Source organism: Uloborus diversus, chromosome 9, assembly GCF_026930045.1.
Source record: "Uloborus diversus isolate 005 chromosome 9, Udiv.v.3.1, whole genome shotgun sequence".
Classification (NCBI taxonomy): Eukaryota; Metazoa; Arthropoda; class Arachnida; order Araneae; family Uloboridae; genus Uloborus; species Uloborus diversus.
The window spans coordinates 99,715,232-99,728,638 of NC_072739.1; the positions used below are offsets into that span (position 1 = coordinate 99,715,232).

At 31.5% G+C, this 13,407-nt stretch overlaps 1 protein-coding gene across 1 annotated transcript in view; it reads right to left on the bottom strand.

Moving 5' to 3' along the window:
• Nucleotides 1-1,989: 1,989 nt before the first annotated feature.
• The window catches only part of LOC129230392 (protogenin B-like), a 215,315-nt gene continuing 203,897 nt past the window's right edge, over nucleotides 1,990-13,407 (bottom strand). The window contains exon 22 of the mRNA XM_054864791.1: nucleotides 1,990-2,547. Coding sequence (XP_054720766.1) covers nucleotides 1,990-2,547 — 558 coding nt within the window. The remainder of the gene's footprint in view (nucleotides 2,548-13,407) is intronic.

The following is a 13,407-nucleotide window of genomic DNA, read 5'->3' on the forward strand; positions in this document are numbered from 1 at the left end:
GAGAAAACATTGCCAATTAGATAAGCGAAATGTTCCCGAGAAGAATCGCCAATCTACTGAGTATTTCATGAAAGTGGCAAATGTTGACGCCAAACAGCAACCCTCTTTGTTTACTTCCGCTATCAATTCTCCCTGAATGCATTATAAATACCGATATTGCGTATATAATATATACATACATATTTTTTTTTCAATATACAAAATGCATAATTCTCTCTCTTTTAGATGGTTTTGGGTTTCCCAATCGCAAAATGTAACTCAGCAAGTAACAAAGGATGACAAAATACTTAGCTTTCATTTTTTAGTCATTAATAATTTTTTCTCTCATAAAATATGGCCAGATTTTAGTATACTTTAACATAAATTAAGCAAACAATGCCTATAAAAAAGAAAAACATCAAATCTGTTACCAGATATAAATAGGTAACAAACATTTTTATAACAGTTTCCTAAACTTTCGCCCAGTTTGACAATTTAAATTTAATTCACGTACTTTAGTATTAAACTTTTCTGTCTCACTACAATTATCTAAAAGCAGATATAGTACAACACATGACAATGAATCAATCATTCACATAATATAGTCTTTTCATGCTTTGAAGAAATTTTCAGTTCTACTTTTTAGGGAAAAATATAAGCAATGAAAAGTTTTTCAAAATTACTTGAACTTTTTAATCCTGGCTGAAAAGTTCAGCTAATAGTAAAAATAGGAACCAAAAACATAACATTAGTATCAACAAGTCTCTAACAAGCATAAACAAATAAAACTATCATGCACGTAATCTCGAGTAACTAACATATTTTTTTAAGTCATGCTTTGTCTCTCTATTGAGGGCTTATTAATAATAATATTATAATATTTAAAAAACTTCCTCAGATAAGGAAGACACATAAAAACACATTTTTTTTTTCAAATTAAAATAACTGCTTTTGAAAAAAAAAAAAAAACTTTAAATTGACAATTTTTAATCAAAGAAAAAAAATGTCTTAAAAGTTAGTTTTATAGATTCACTGAATGTTAAAAATATATATTTCGCTATTTATACAATATTTTAAAGTAACTGAAGTGAACAAAAAAGCAGTAGTCAAAATTAATCAATCAGTGATGCAAAAAGATAACAAAACAATTACAATTGCATGACATGCAATGTGTAAAGATCATGTTTCTTGACATAAAACCATGAGTTAATTGCTTTATTGGGAGCAAGTAAAATAGTCATGTAGTGATGATTTTAGGAACTACTTATGCACATTACTTACAGTCAATTAATAAAAACTTTACTTATTTTGGTTTTAGTTATATTAATAATGAGCCGAATACATTCAACAAATAGTTAACTCACATATAAATAACAATTAAGATACAAACTAATTTTTAAATTTTAGTAAAAATAGACTTATGTTTGGAATTTCAGAACTGAACACTATTGTCATACATACCTAGTTGGTTCCCCTGCCCTTAATTACAATCAAAATGTTTAAATTGCTGAACTTGTTAACTTGCTTTGAGCACTAATATGTATATTTCATGCCCTTTATAGAAATGCTTTTTCAGGATGGAATGTCGGCATGTTAAAAAGTATTGTCAATGTAATATGTATAATATTTTTCATTCTTCACACAACTGGGGAATGGCATTGAGCACTGTTTGCAGCAGTGCACTCCAGTTAGCCTCCGCTAGCACAGGTGTTATTTTCACTTGCTTATTAAAATATTTATCATTTAAACATAAATGAACATTAATTTCAAATGGATTTAAAAATGATAAAATTCAAATACGTATCTATGGTACAAGTGAAAAATAATGGTGAATGCTTTCAAGTCTCATAAACATATTTAACATAAATATAAAATAGTCCATAAAAAATACCCGGTTCTGACAATCTATGAATATTGAAGGAGTTGCCAGCCCTCCCTTGGAGTCTTTTTCTTTTTTTAAATTTGCACTGTTAAGGTTATCCACGAGGATCACTGGTGGCTCAGATCTCTTTAAGTCGGCTCCGTCGATGGTATAGTGCCGGATGACTGTGAGAAACGGGGACCAGAGAGGGGGGAGAGAAATGCATTAACTGAGAAAGGGCGGGAAGTCTCACCGTCATCCACACTAACGAAAATGTCCTTCTTCCCGCGGGCATCTCTTTCATCTGAAGCGACGTCGGATGGCACATGATTTTGGTCATTTTCTACTGAAGAGAAAGAGTCAGACGGAAGATGATGAAGTGACGTGGGCAAAACAGGTGGCACTGTGCTTGTTGTGAGAGTCTCTGGAGTAGCTTTGAAGGTCGAATCCGCGGATTCGGTATTGCAGGAACTTTCAGCTTCATTTTTAGCACCGAGAGACGGAGACTCACTCTCCCAGGGTATGGAGGTGCTGGTTTCAGCCAATGAAGTATTTTTAGACTGATTCTGCTCCTCACTCTCCAGGAGGACAGTCGATGAGGTGATGTCTGCAGATTCGTCCCGCCAGCTGCTTTCTGGCACTCTGCAGTCATTTGCATTGTAACGCATTCGATGTTTGCTCGCTGGGTGATCCTCTAAATCAGATGCCTGTATAGAATAAACAAATTTTCAAATTGTCTTTGTAGAGAATTTAATTATAAGATACAGTAAAACTCCTCTGGAGTGGACACTAACAAGACAAACTTTTTTGTCGGAAAAAGAAGGGTGTCCGCAGCACAGGGTTTTTAAAATTTTTATCAATTTATTTTTTGCTCTTTACATAAATATATTTATCGTAAGCTTGAACATCTACGCAACTTTTTAATTAAAACTCAGCGCTACCTAGCTGAGTTATATGAAACTGAGTGCGGGCAGCAACAAGAGGGAGAGAGTAAAGAGAAAGAAGCTTGCATAATAGTCATTTTCCTTTTTATTTTTATTTTTTCACTCATTTGTTTTTGGTGATCATGTATTTTATTGCTAAAAAAGCCCATTTTATTGTCAAGCTAAAAAATAATATTGCACATAAAGTGAAGAATAAGATTGTTAACTAATGCTTCTATGAATTAAATTTCATAACTGTCGAATTTGCATCAAAGATAAACTTTCCAATGTTCGATCATTTTATGCTCGAAATTCATTTTTTATTCCTAAAATAGTTTTCTGCAATAAAAGATACATCAGTGTACATAATTGACTCTCAAAATAGTGTCAGTGTCGTATTTGAGGGTCTCCGTATAAGAGTGGCTTCTAGTGCCATTAGGCTTAATGTCTTAGTGACTTAAAAACTATCTATTTAAGAGGAGTGTCCTCACTTGGGGGGACCTCACCACCTCACACCCGGTTGACCATTACGAGGAGTTTTACTGCATTAAAAAGCTTTTACAAAAGTAAATCAAGCTCAGATTTCTAACATTTTTTGAGGGGAAGGGGATATGTAATGTTCCTCTTCTTGTCAAATAAAAAACAATGCATATCAATTTTAATAATGATTTGTTGTTTCTAGCAAAGGATCAATTATAAGTTTTTGTTGTAACAGAATCGCCACTGGGTTTGTATACAATAAATAGTAGCTACAGTAGTAAAGGTACAAAAAATAATTTCTAAAATAACCTCCAGCTACAGGAAATAGTAGCTAAATTAGACTCAAACTCTCATCAGTAATAATTAAATTTTAGTTATATAGCTGGATATAACTTCAATAGGTGCATCAAGTTACCATACATGGTATTGAACCAGACATATTTTAACAACCTATAAATATTAATTTCTTAATCATATTACACTAAGTAAAAGCTATGCACATATTAACAATAACAATGAGACTGAAAAAAATTTAAATGAATTTTCTTTTTAAGATGTCTCTGGATACAACAAAATAAAAATAATAACATTCAAAAATAAGAAGGTCAATGCTCAAAAAATGAAATAAATACATAAATAAATTGAGGAAAGAAAAGGAGAAGAAGATTGTAGCTGTGTAGGTACATTAAAAATTAGCAACAGAGTTGCATTTTAAATACACTTTTAAAATAGATATCATTTAGCAAGAAACAACATCATGGTTTTGAAAAATATATTACTAAAATTTTAAAAGTAGTAAATTTTACAATAGGATATTAAAGACTTTGTAAAGAAAAAGATAAGAATTTTCAATGTATTAGTCAAAACCAGTATTTTCGAAATAAATTTTTCCTTAAGACATTTAAAAAATAACTGATGTTAATTATTTAGGTGGTCATGCTAATTTTCAACTTTCAAAAGAACTTTCCTAAACGTGAATTTCGCATAACGAGAATTTTTGAAACATAAAAATTATCTTATTACCTCTTTATATGTACAAATATGTTTCATTAGAAAACAAATGAGTAGCTGGTAAACGATGCAAAGACAAAAGGCTTCAATTCCCATTTTTCTATTTTTTTTTCAAATGCTTAACATAAGTAACATATTTTTCAATCAACTAGCAAACAATCTAAAATTCAAAATATGTTTGAAAACAAAGCTAGATTTAAATTTATTTTCAGTTAAATGGTACAGTAAAACCCCTAAAATTGACCAAACCACCATTGTAAGTTGACCTCTTTAGTCAGGTACAAAGTATGTTCGTCATACATATCAACCTCTATAAGTTGACAGCCTGTCTAAGTTAAGCATTAACACTAGAAAGACAGAAGCGGTTATTTTGACCGCAAACGGTTTTCAAATGCACATATTTGCTGCGCTTACTTTTCAAACTCATTTTCCTTTATTGACTTTTCCTAACTATTTATTAAGATCTTATAAAAGTAAATTTTATTTCTTTAGGCGTATAATTATAGTCGCTATAAATGATTATACCTAGAAAGACAGACTACGGTCATTTTGACTGCTCAACAAACTTGAATTTTTGCGTCCAGTTTTATTTACTTTTCTTGTCATATATGTGCACAATGGATTTTTGTTTGTTGTTAGGGTGAATAACATTCTTTAGGTAGGACATTTGGGTAGCACCTGCTGGTCAGGTGCAGTCTTTTGAATCATTACAAAGTGCAAAATACATGTTGGTTCCGTTCTCCTTTTGTCCCTGCTATCAGAACAGGGGGGCAAAGTTGAGAAAGATGAACTTGAAAGGTATGTGACTGGACATGTGAAATTCTATTAGTTCTAAAAGTGGGTTGATTTAAAACAGGTGGATTCTGAAAACTTGTGCTGGAATTTGTTTGTGAACAAAAACATGTGCTTTGCTTGAAGCAAAGATATTTATTTCCTTTGATGTTCTTGAAGTGCCTGGTCACATAATTATCTTCATGATGTTGTGAAGGGCCGTTGGTAAAAATACTTAACAGAAAATGAACTCCTACCACTGTTGCTATCTGAAAGGTTTTCTGGTTCCGATGAACCGTCTGACTTATCTGAAGAAAAGTACATTCCTAACGACGAAAATAATTTACTTTCATCAGATGACTGCAAATATTTTTCGGAACCTAGACCTCATGAGAAAACAAAAACAATGTCAAATGAAAAGATACGGAAAAAAAAACAACGAACATATATTCTGATTGAAAAAAGACAGCTTGTGACTCATGTACTCGCAAAGTTATAAAAATGAGCATTTGTAAATATTGTAAAAGGGAGTAATTTAGGTATATTGTGATATTTATGCTGTATGAAACCAATTACAAGCATGGTTGAAAATACTCGTTAGTTATTACATGTTTAAAAAATGTCCACTATTTTGTCCAAATTTAATCTTTCTCGATATGAATTATGTAATGCATATACGTGTATTTCAAAATTAAGGAAAAAAAAAAGCTTCCTGAGACTGATTTACAGTTTTTATTATGATTAAGTTATTTAATTAATTTATGGACACATCAAAACAAAACTTTTCTATGATTAAAAATTTCAAAAAGAAATAATTTCCCACCTTTTAAGCATGGCGGTCAAAATGACCGCTGCTAGTCTTTCTAGGTATACGGAAAACGCAGTCTTTCTAATGTGAAAGTACTGCATTGCAAGTGGTCAACTTACACAGGTTTTACTGTATTAAAAAAATATTCAATTTCTAGGCTACAATTATCCCTTTGTTTTATCATATTTGTTGGGGACAATCAGAGAGTGATATGTGCAAAAACACAATTTAGCCAAGGTCATTAAAAAATAGCCAAGATCCTTAAAAATTATTATTCATTTAACATATAAATATATGATGTATGCACCTACAAAAAAATAAATAAATAAATAAATAAAATAAATATATAAATATAAATGAGAAAAATTTTAAATTTGGAGATAACCAGTACAATGGTAGGTGAACCTCTTCTCTGTTTTAGGACAAGAGATAGTACTAGTAGCATACTATACAGCATGACTTAGAAAAACGTTTCAATGAAAGTCTACCTCGGATGTTATTTTTAAAGGTGTTTTACTCAAAACTTGAAAATGTTCACTTACCATTTCTTTGATTACTCCCTGCATCAAATAACTTTTTAGTGAAGCAATCGAAAAAGAAAAAACTGTTCACCAACTGTTCTTTTAAGTTACAAAACAATTAATAAAAAAAATTCTACTGATTTTGGGAGTTCAAAGTTGCAGCTTAGGCCATAGCAAATTAAGATGACTGGAAAACATACCAGTTTCAGGGATAGAAGTGACATTTGCCAACAAAAATATAGGAAAATATAGGAATTTTCTGAAAAAAATATAGGAATTCGATGGAAAATATAGGAATTTTCTGCAAACAATATAGGAATTTTTCGAAATAATATAGGAATATTTTGAAAAAAAAAAAGGATATACAGGAATTTCGATAACAAAGCTCGCCAGTATGCCTTTTTTTTTCAAAATGCAATACTACTATTCGATTAAAAACATGTAATTACACTACCTGACATAAGTGCAATACATACGCATAAATAAGTCTAAAAATACACACAAAATCAATTTTACAAACAGTAAAAGAGCGTAAAACTGTAATTTGTACTAAATAACATATTAAGGCATACTTCTTTAAAAATAAAAAAAAAAATAGACGAAACTTTTTCTAAATGAACACAAATCTTTCTTAAAATAGTTGTGTCACTAATCTAATTTTTAATGAAAGATTTTGCATGATCCGATACTGCGATCTAGAATGAAATTCATGAATAAAAGTTCTGTTCTAATTATGTTATCACTTGACAATGCAGTAAAAGCATTTCTTTTCTAGAAAAAAGTGTTCAGGTAAAAATTTAAATGTATGCAAATTAAAAATTTAAATGTATAGTCTGTATTTTTTTTTTTTTCAGAAAAATCTCTGATATGATACTTTTTGACCATTTTCCTCCCCTGAAAATCCTGACTTTTCAGTACCAAATTCGATCATAGTTGAAATCCACGATTTCCCATGACTTTCAAGGACACCCAGTAAAATATATATTTGATTTAGAAATATTTGGTCATTAAAGCAAAATAATCCAGACCTAAAAAACTTGGTGGCCACCACTGTCCCAAAGTTTTAAAGTACAAAAAGTGAGGGGGGGGGTTAGTTTTTACGACTTTCATAAAAAAAATTAATAAATAGAACCTTGCACTTGTTTACAAAAACATGCATTTTGGAAAATTTAAGTTAAAATAGGTTTTTAAATTACTTCAAAATAAGTAAATGAGAAGTCGTTAGGAAACTGCATTTTAGTAATCAAAATTGTTTCTTTAAGTTCATACCAAAGCCTCCAAATCAATGAGGATTGAATGCAATTGTGCAGATAAAATTTCACTTTTCTAGAAACTAATGCAGGGCTCCCAACACATTTTAGTTTTAGAAAAGGGTAAAAGAGGACCAATTTCAATCAAAAAGAGGACTAAAGAGGACCAGTTAGGATTAAAAAGAGGATCTTGAGAGGACCATTCATTTAAACCCAAGGAAGCATCAAAAGGCAAATTAGCTGCCCTCTGCTAAATCCCTGAAAATAATTTGTTAATTAACCATAATACTGATTTTTAATGATACAATTCCTTTATCACCTTCTGCACAACTGATCTTCTTATCCATTGAATAACATTATTTACACAAACATTTGGATGGGAGGGGGGGGGGGAGGCACTTAGCGCAGCACTTAAGGCAGCCTCCATAGAACTAAATGGGCGTAATGATACATTTTGAATTGAACCAAGGATGCTGGTAGTCTCACTGAAGGATAGATGAAGCTGTGCTTCATCTTTCTATAGTTTAAAATTATTTTTGTGTTTTTCTGTATTGTAATGCTTCTTAACAGCATTATATCCCTTCTCCACCGATATGAATCTATCACACACCAAACAGATCTACTGTATTGAAAGTTTCCCTAAAAATGTCTGAAATTCTCAATCACTAAGAGAAGCAGATCACATGAGGCATAGTTTTGCAATTTTCATATTCAAAGCATATTTTCAAGAATCATAAAGCTTACATTAAAAAAAATAATCCATGATTGCAGGGTCATGTGTGCTTTGAACTTTTACGGGGGGGGGGGGGGGGGGGGGGGAACAAATTCCCCCCTTTAGCAGGCATCATGCCGCCTGCCTTGTCTAGTGGTCAGAGAAGTCTGACTGTGACAGGAAGGTCCGGGTTCGAATCCCGGCTCGGGCATGGACGTACTTTCTCTCTCCTGTCCTTGTCCCCTATAAACGGGTCCTTATGGCATGTGTGTACTGTAGAAGTCGGGCTTCACACTAAATTGGTTGGAAAAGTGAAGCAGTGCACCCCAAATTGCCAGCCTACCTGGCACACGACAACAACAGCAGCAGGCATCATGACAATGAAATGATGTACAAATTCAACTTCATATAATTACATAATTCAACTTTGTTTCATGTACAGATGCTACTTTAAAATGTTATGTGCTCAATTGTTTATAAATTTAATACCCCTCCCCCTCCCACACAAAAAAAAACAGTAATAACCAAAAATAAGCTAATGATAATAAAAATTAAGTTTGGAAAACTAAATAAGCTTGAATTAAACAACACAAAAAATATTAATTTTTTAGTTATTTAAGTAAAAATTTAATCGAGTTAATCTGACGTAGCATGTCAAAATAACTTCTAATTGCCATAAATATATAAATATTTATAAGATGCAAAACGATTGAAAGCTCAGAGAAGCAAATTTTCACGAACCAAGTTCAATGTTCGCATGCTTCCCATAAAATAAATTTATTTATTTTCTACTAAATTAAACCTAAAACATGCTAATCTAGGTTGGAATATGGGAAAATAACATTCGATTGGGCAAAATATTTTAATATTTACATGATTCAAAAAGATTGAAATTTCAAACATTAAAAGCAATTTTCCGCGAAGTCCGAGTAAGTTCAATGTTACCATTGTTTCCAAAATAATTCCTACGTTAATTATTGAAATTAAATGAAAAATAAGCTAATCTAAAGTAGTATATGTCAAAATAACTTCCAATTGTCAAAAACATCTAAATGTTTACAAGATGCAAAAGGATTGAAATTATTTTCCGCGAAGTCTGAATAAGCTCAATGTTGTTATTGTTTTCAAAATATTTCCTTCGTTAATTATTGAAATTAAACGAAAAATAAGCTAAACTAAGGTAGCATATGTCAAAATAACTTCCAATTGTGGAAAACATCAAAATATTTACAAGATGCAAAAGGATTGAAATTTCCAACGCGAGAAGCATTTTTCCGCGATATCCGATTAAGTTCAATGTTGCCATGGCTTGCAAAATAATTCCTTCGTTAATTATTGAAATTAAACGAAAAATAAGCTAATCTATAGTAGCATATGTCAAAATAACTTCCAATTGTCAAAAACATCAAAATGTTTACAAGGTGCAAAAGGATTGAAACTATTTTCTGCGAATTCCGAATAAGCTCAATGTTGTTATGGTTTTCAAAATATTTCCTTCGTTAATTATTGAAATTAAACAAAAAATAAGCTAAACTAAGGTAGCATATGTCAAAATAACTTCCAATAGTGGAAAACATCAAAATATTTACAAGACGCAAAAGGATTGAAATTTCCAACGCGAGAAGCATTTTTCCGCGAAATCCGAGTAAGTTCAATGTTGCCATGGCTTATAAAATAATTCCTTCGTTAACTATTGAAATTAAACGAAAAATAAGCTAATCTACAAAAACATGTGTCAAAATAACTTCCAATTGTCAAAAACATCAAAATGTTCACAAGATGCAAAAGGATTGAAATTTCAAACGCGAGATGCAATTTTCCGCGAAGTCCGAATAAGCTCAATGTTATTGTTATGGTTTCCAAAATATTTCCTTCGTTAACTATTGAAATTAAACGAAAAATAAGCCAATCTATAGAAACATACGTCAAAATAACTTCAAATTGCCAAAAACATCAAAATGTTCACAAGATGCAAAAGGATTGAAATTTCAAACGCGAGATGCAATTTTCCGCGAAGTCCGAGTAAGTTCAATGTTACCATTGTTTCCAAAATAATTCCTACGTTAATTATTGAAATTAAATGAAAAATAAGCTAATCTAAAATAGTATATGTCAAAATAACTTCCAATTGTCAAAAACATCTAAATGTTTACAAGATGCAAAAGGATTGAAATTATTTTCCGCGAAGTCTGAATAAGCTCAATGTTGTTATTGTTTTCAAAATATTTCCTTCGTTAATTATTGAAATTAAACGAAAAATAAGCTAAACTATACTTCGTTTCACATTAAGTTGGCACTGAAGGGAAAGCTAGGCGAGCCGAATTGCAGCCGTTGTCAAGGAAACGAGGTTACTCTGCGTAGGGCGCGTGCCAGTCAGCGGCGCGACTTGCCGAATTTGGCGAGGGAAAAAAAATAATTTAAACTACCAAGAACGAAACAACAAAAAATTTCATATTTTTATCACAAATGCAAGGTTGTGAATGGGATTTCATTTTACAGCGGCGGAGAGTTATCGGTCACAAAGTAATTAACAAATAATTCATGCCAACCATTACTTCGGAATTGGGAAAAGGTGCCATTCTGTCTTTTTATACATATGTATATGAATCAAAGAAGTACCTTTGTGCAGAAGATCAAAGATTAAATCTCCAGTTTTGATAAAAAAAATTAAAAAAAGATCGCCCTTTTAAAAAAATTCTATTCAAATAAAAAACTTAGAAACTTCATGGAAACAATTAGCTATTACTGCATTCCGGAGCTTAGAAAAGATATTAATTTTGAATTTTTCAAAAAAAAAAAAAAAAAAACAAAGGTCGATTTTAAGCTCAACTTATTTATGAAAAAAGTTAAAAATAATAAACGAAAATGCATCGAGGTTTGTGCAAATAGAAAAGTTATGGCACTCAATTTTGCGTGACTGTGAAAGTATATGACTAACCCCGAAACTCAATATATTAAAAATTATTTTACTTACCTTAGCGTAGTTAATGCATCCTACTTTATAAGTATACTTTGGGAGTGAGTAAATTTACTTCCTATAAAAAAATAATTTAAGGAGGGGTTCTAAATCTCGAGGGGGTGGGGCGAATTAATTTCGTATTTCGAGAGAGATGTGTATGTTTCAAATTTAAAATGAAAAGTAAAACTTCTTCATGCAGCAGTTCATCGGTGTAAATTTGTAATAGTGTATCTGTACATACGTGAGAGCATTTTATTTTTTTTCCTCCATAAACTTTTCAAACGATCCAAAAAAAAAAAAAAAAAAAAGACTTTTGCCGTAGCAAGGATTTGTACACAACAAGTATTCATTACATTCAAACAAAATTCGGCTTTCTTCCATTTTTTCACAATAATTTTCTTGAAGTTTGGGCTCATTACGTAAGAAGCGAAAGCTATTTAAAACTACCAAGTAAATAAATCTCAAATTCAAAGAAAAAACAAAATCCTGGTGTATTTGTAATTTCAGCATGTAAATAATTGAAAACTAATATTTTCATTTCATTTTTTATTTCTTACTCACGAAAACAGTTTTTAAAAATGTATTCAATTGCTTGGAAATAACGATGAAAAGCATAAATGAGAAAACAGACCAGGCGGAAATAGCGAAAACGCTTTGACCACAATGTGGAGAGTTCATTCAAGAGTCATAATGACAATCAGATGTTTTTCCTTGGGCGATGCGAAGTGGGGAGAAACGAGTTCTGGGGGGTTTGCCAGTCCACAGGAAGTCCACCAAGGTTAACCTTGAAAACTCAAGTCTTCGCCAAGACAGAAATCGAGTTACGGCGCTTTGATTTTCCTTTCGTAATCAAATTCTTACAAATTAAGCATATTTAACACACAACAACTTCAACTATATGTCTCAACCACATACAGTCTCTATTTTTTTCACATCATTTATGAATTTACACCCGTTTAAACCTCCAAATTTACTAGAACTACTTCTCGTCGCGGAGTAGCACATCTCGTACCTTTCCCTTCAGTGCCAACTTAGATTGGAACATACTATAAGGTAGCATTTGTCAAAATAACTTCCAATTGTGGAAAACATCAAAATATTTACAAGATGCAAAAGGATTGAAATTTCCAACGCGAGAAGCATTTTTCCGCGAAATCCGATTAAGTTCAATGTTGCCATGGCTTCCAAAATAATTCCTTCGTTAATTATTGAAATTAAACGAAAAATAAGCTAAACTAAGGTAGCATATGTCAAAATAACTTCCAATAGTGGAAAACATCAAAATATTTACAAGACGCAAAAGGATTGAAATTTCCAACGCGAGAAGCATTTTTCCGCGAAATCCGAGTAAGTTCAATGTTGCCATGGCTTATAAAATAATTCCTTCGTTAACTATTGAAATTAAACGAAAAATAAGCTAATCTACAAAAACATGTGTCAAAATAACTTCCAATTGTCAAAAACATCAAAATGTTCACAAGATGCAAAAGGATTGAAATTTCAAACGCGAGATGCAATTTTCCGCGAAGTCCGAATAAGCTCAATGTTATTGTTATGGTTTCCAAAATATTTTCTTCGTTAACTATTGAAATTAAACGAAAAATAAGCCAATCTATGGAAACATACGTCAAAATAACTTCAAATTGCCAAAAACATCAAAATGTTCACAAGATGCAAAAGGATTGAAATTTCAAACGCGAGATGCAATTTTCCGCGAAGTCCGAATAAGCTCAATGTTATTGTTATGGTTTCCAAAATATTTCCTTCGTTAATTATTAAAATCAAACGAAAAATAAGCTAAACTTAAGTAGCACATGCTAAAATAACTTCTAATTGTGGAAAACATCAACATATTTACAAGATGCAAAAGGATTGAAATTTCAAAAGCGAGAAGCATTTTTCCGCGTCCGAGCCGAGTAAGTTCATGGTTTCCAAAATAATTTCTTCATTAATTATTGAAATTAAACGAAAAATAAGCTAAGCTAAGGTAAGCACATGTCAAAATCACTTTAGATTGTAAAAAGAATCAAAATATTAACAAGATGAAAAAGGATTGAAACCTCAAACACGAAAGCAATTTTTCGCGATAAATCATATCGAATATATATCCCAGTAAGCAAAATATCTTGCCT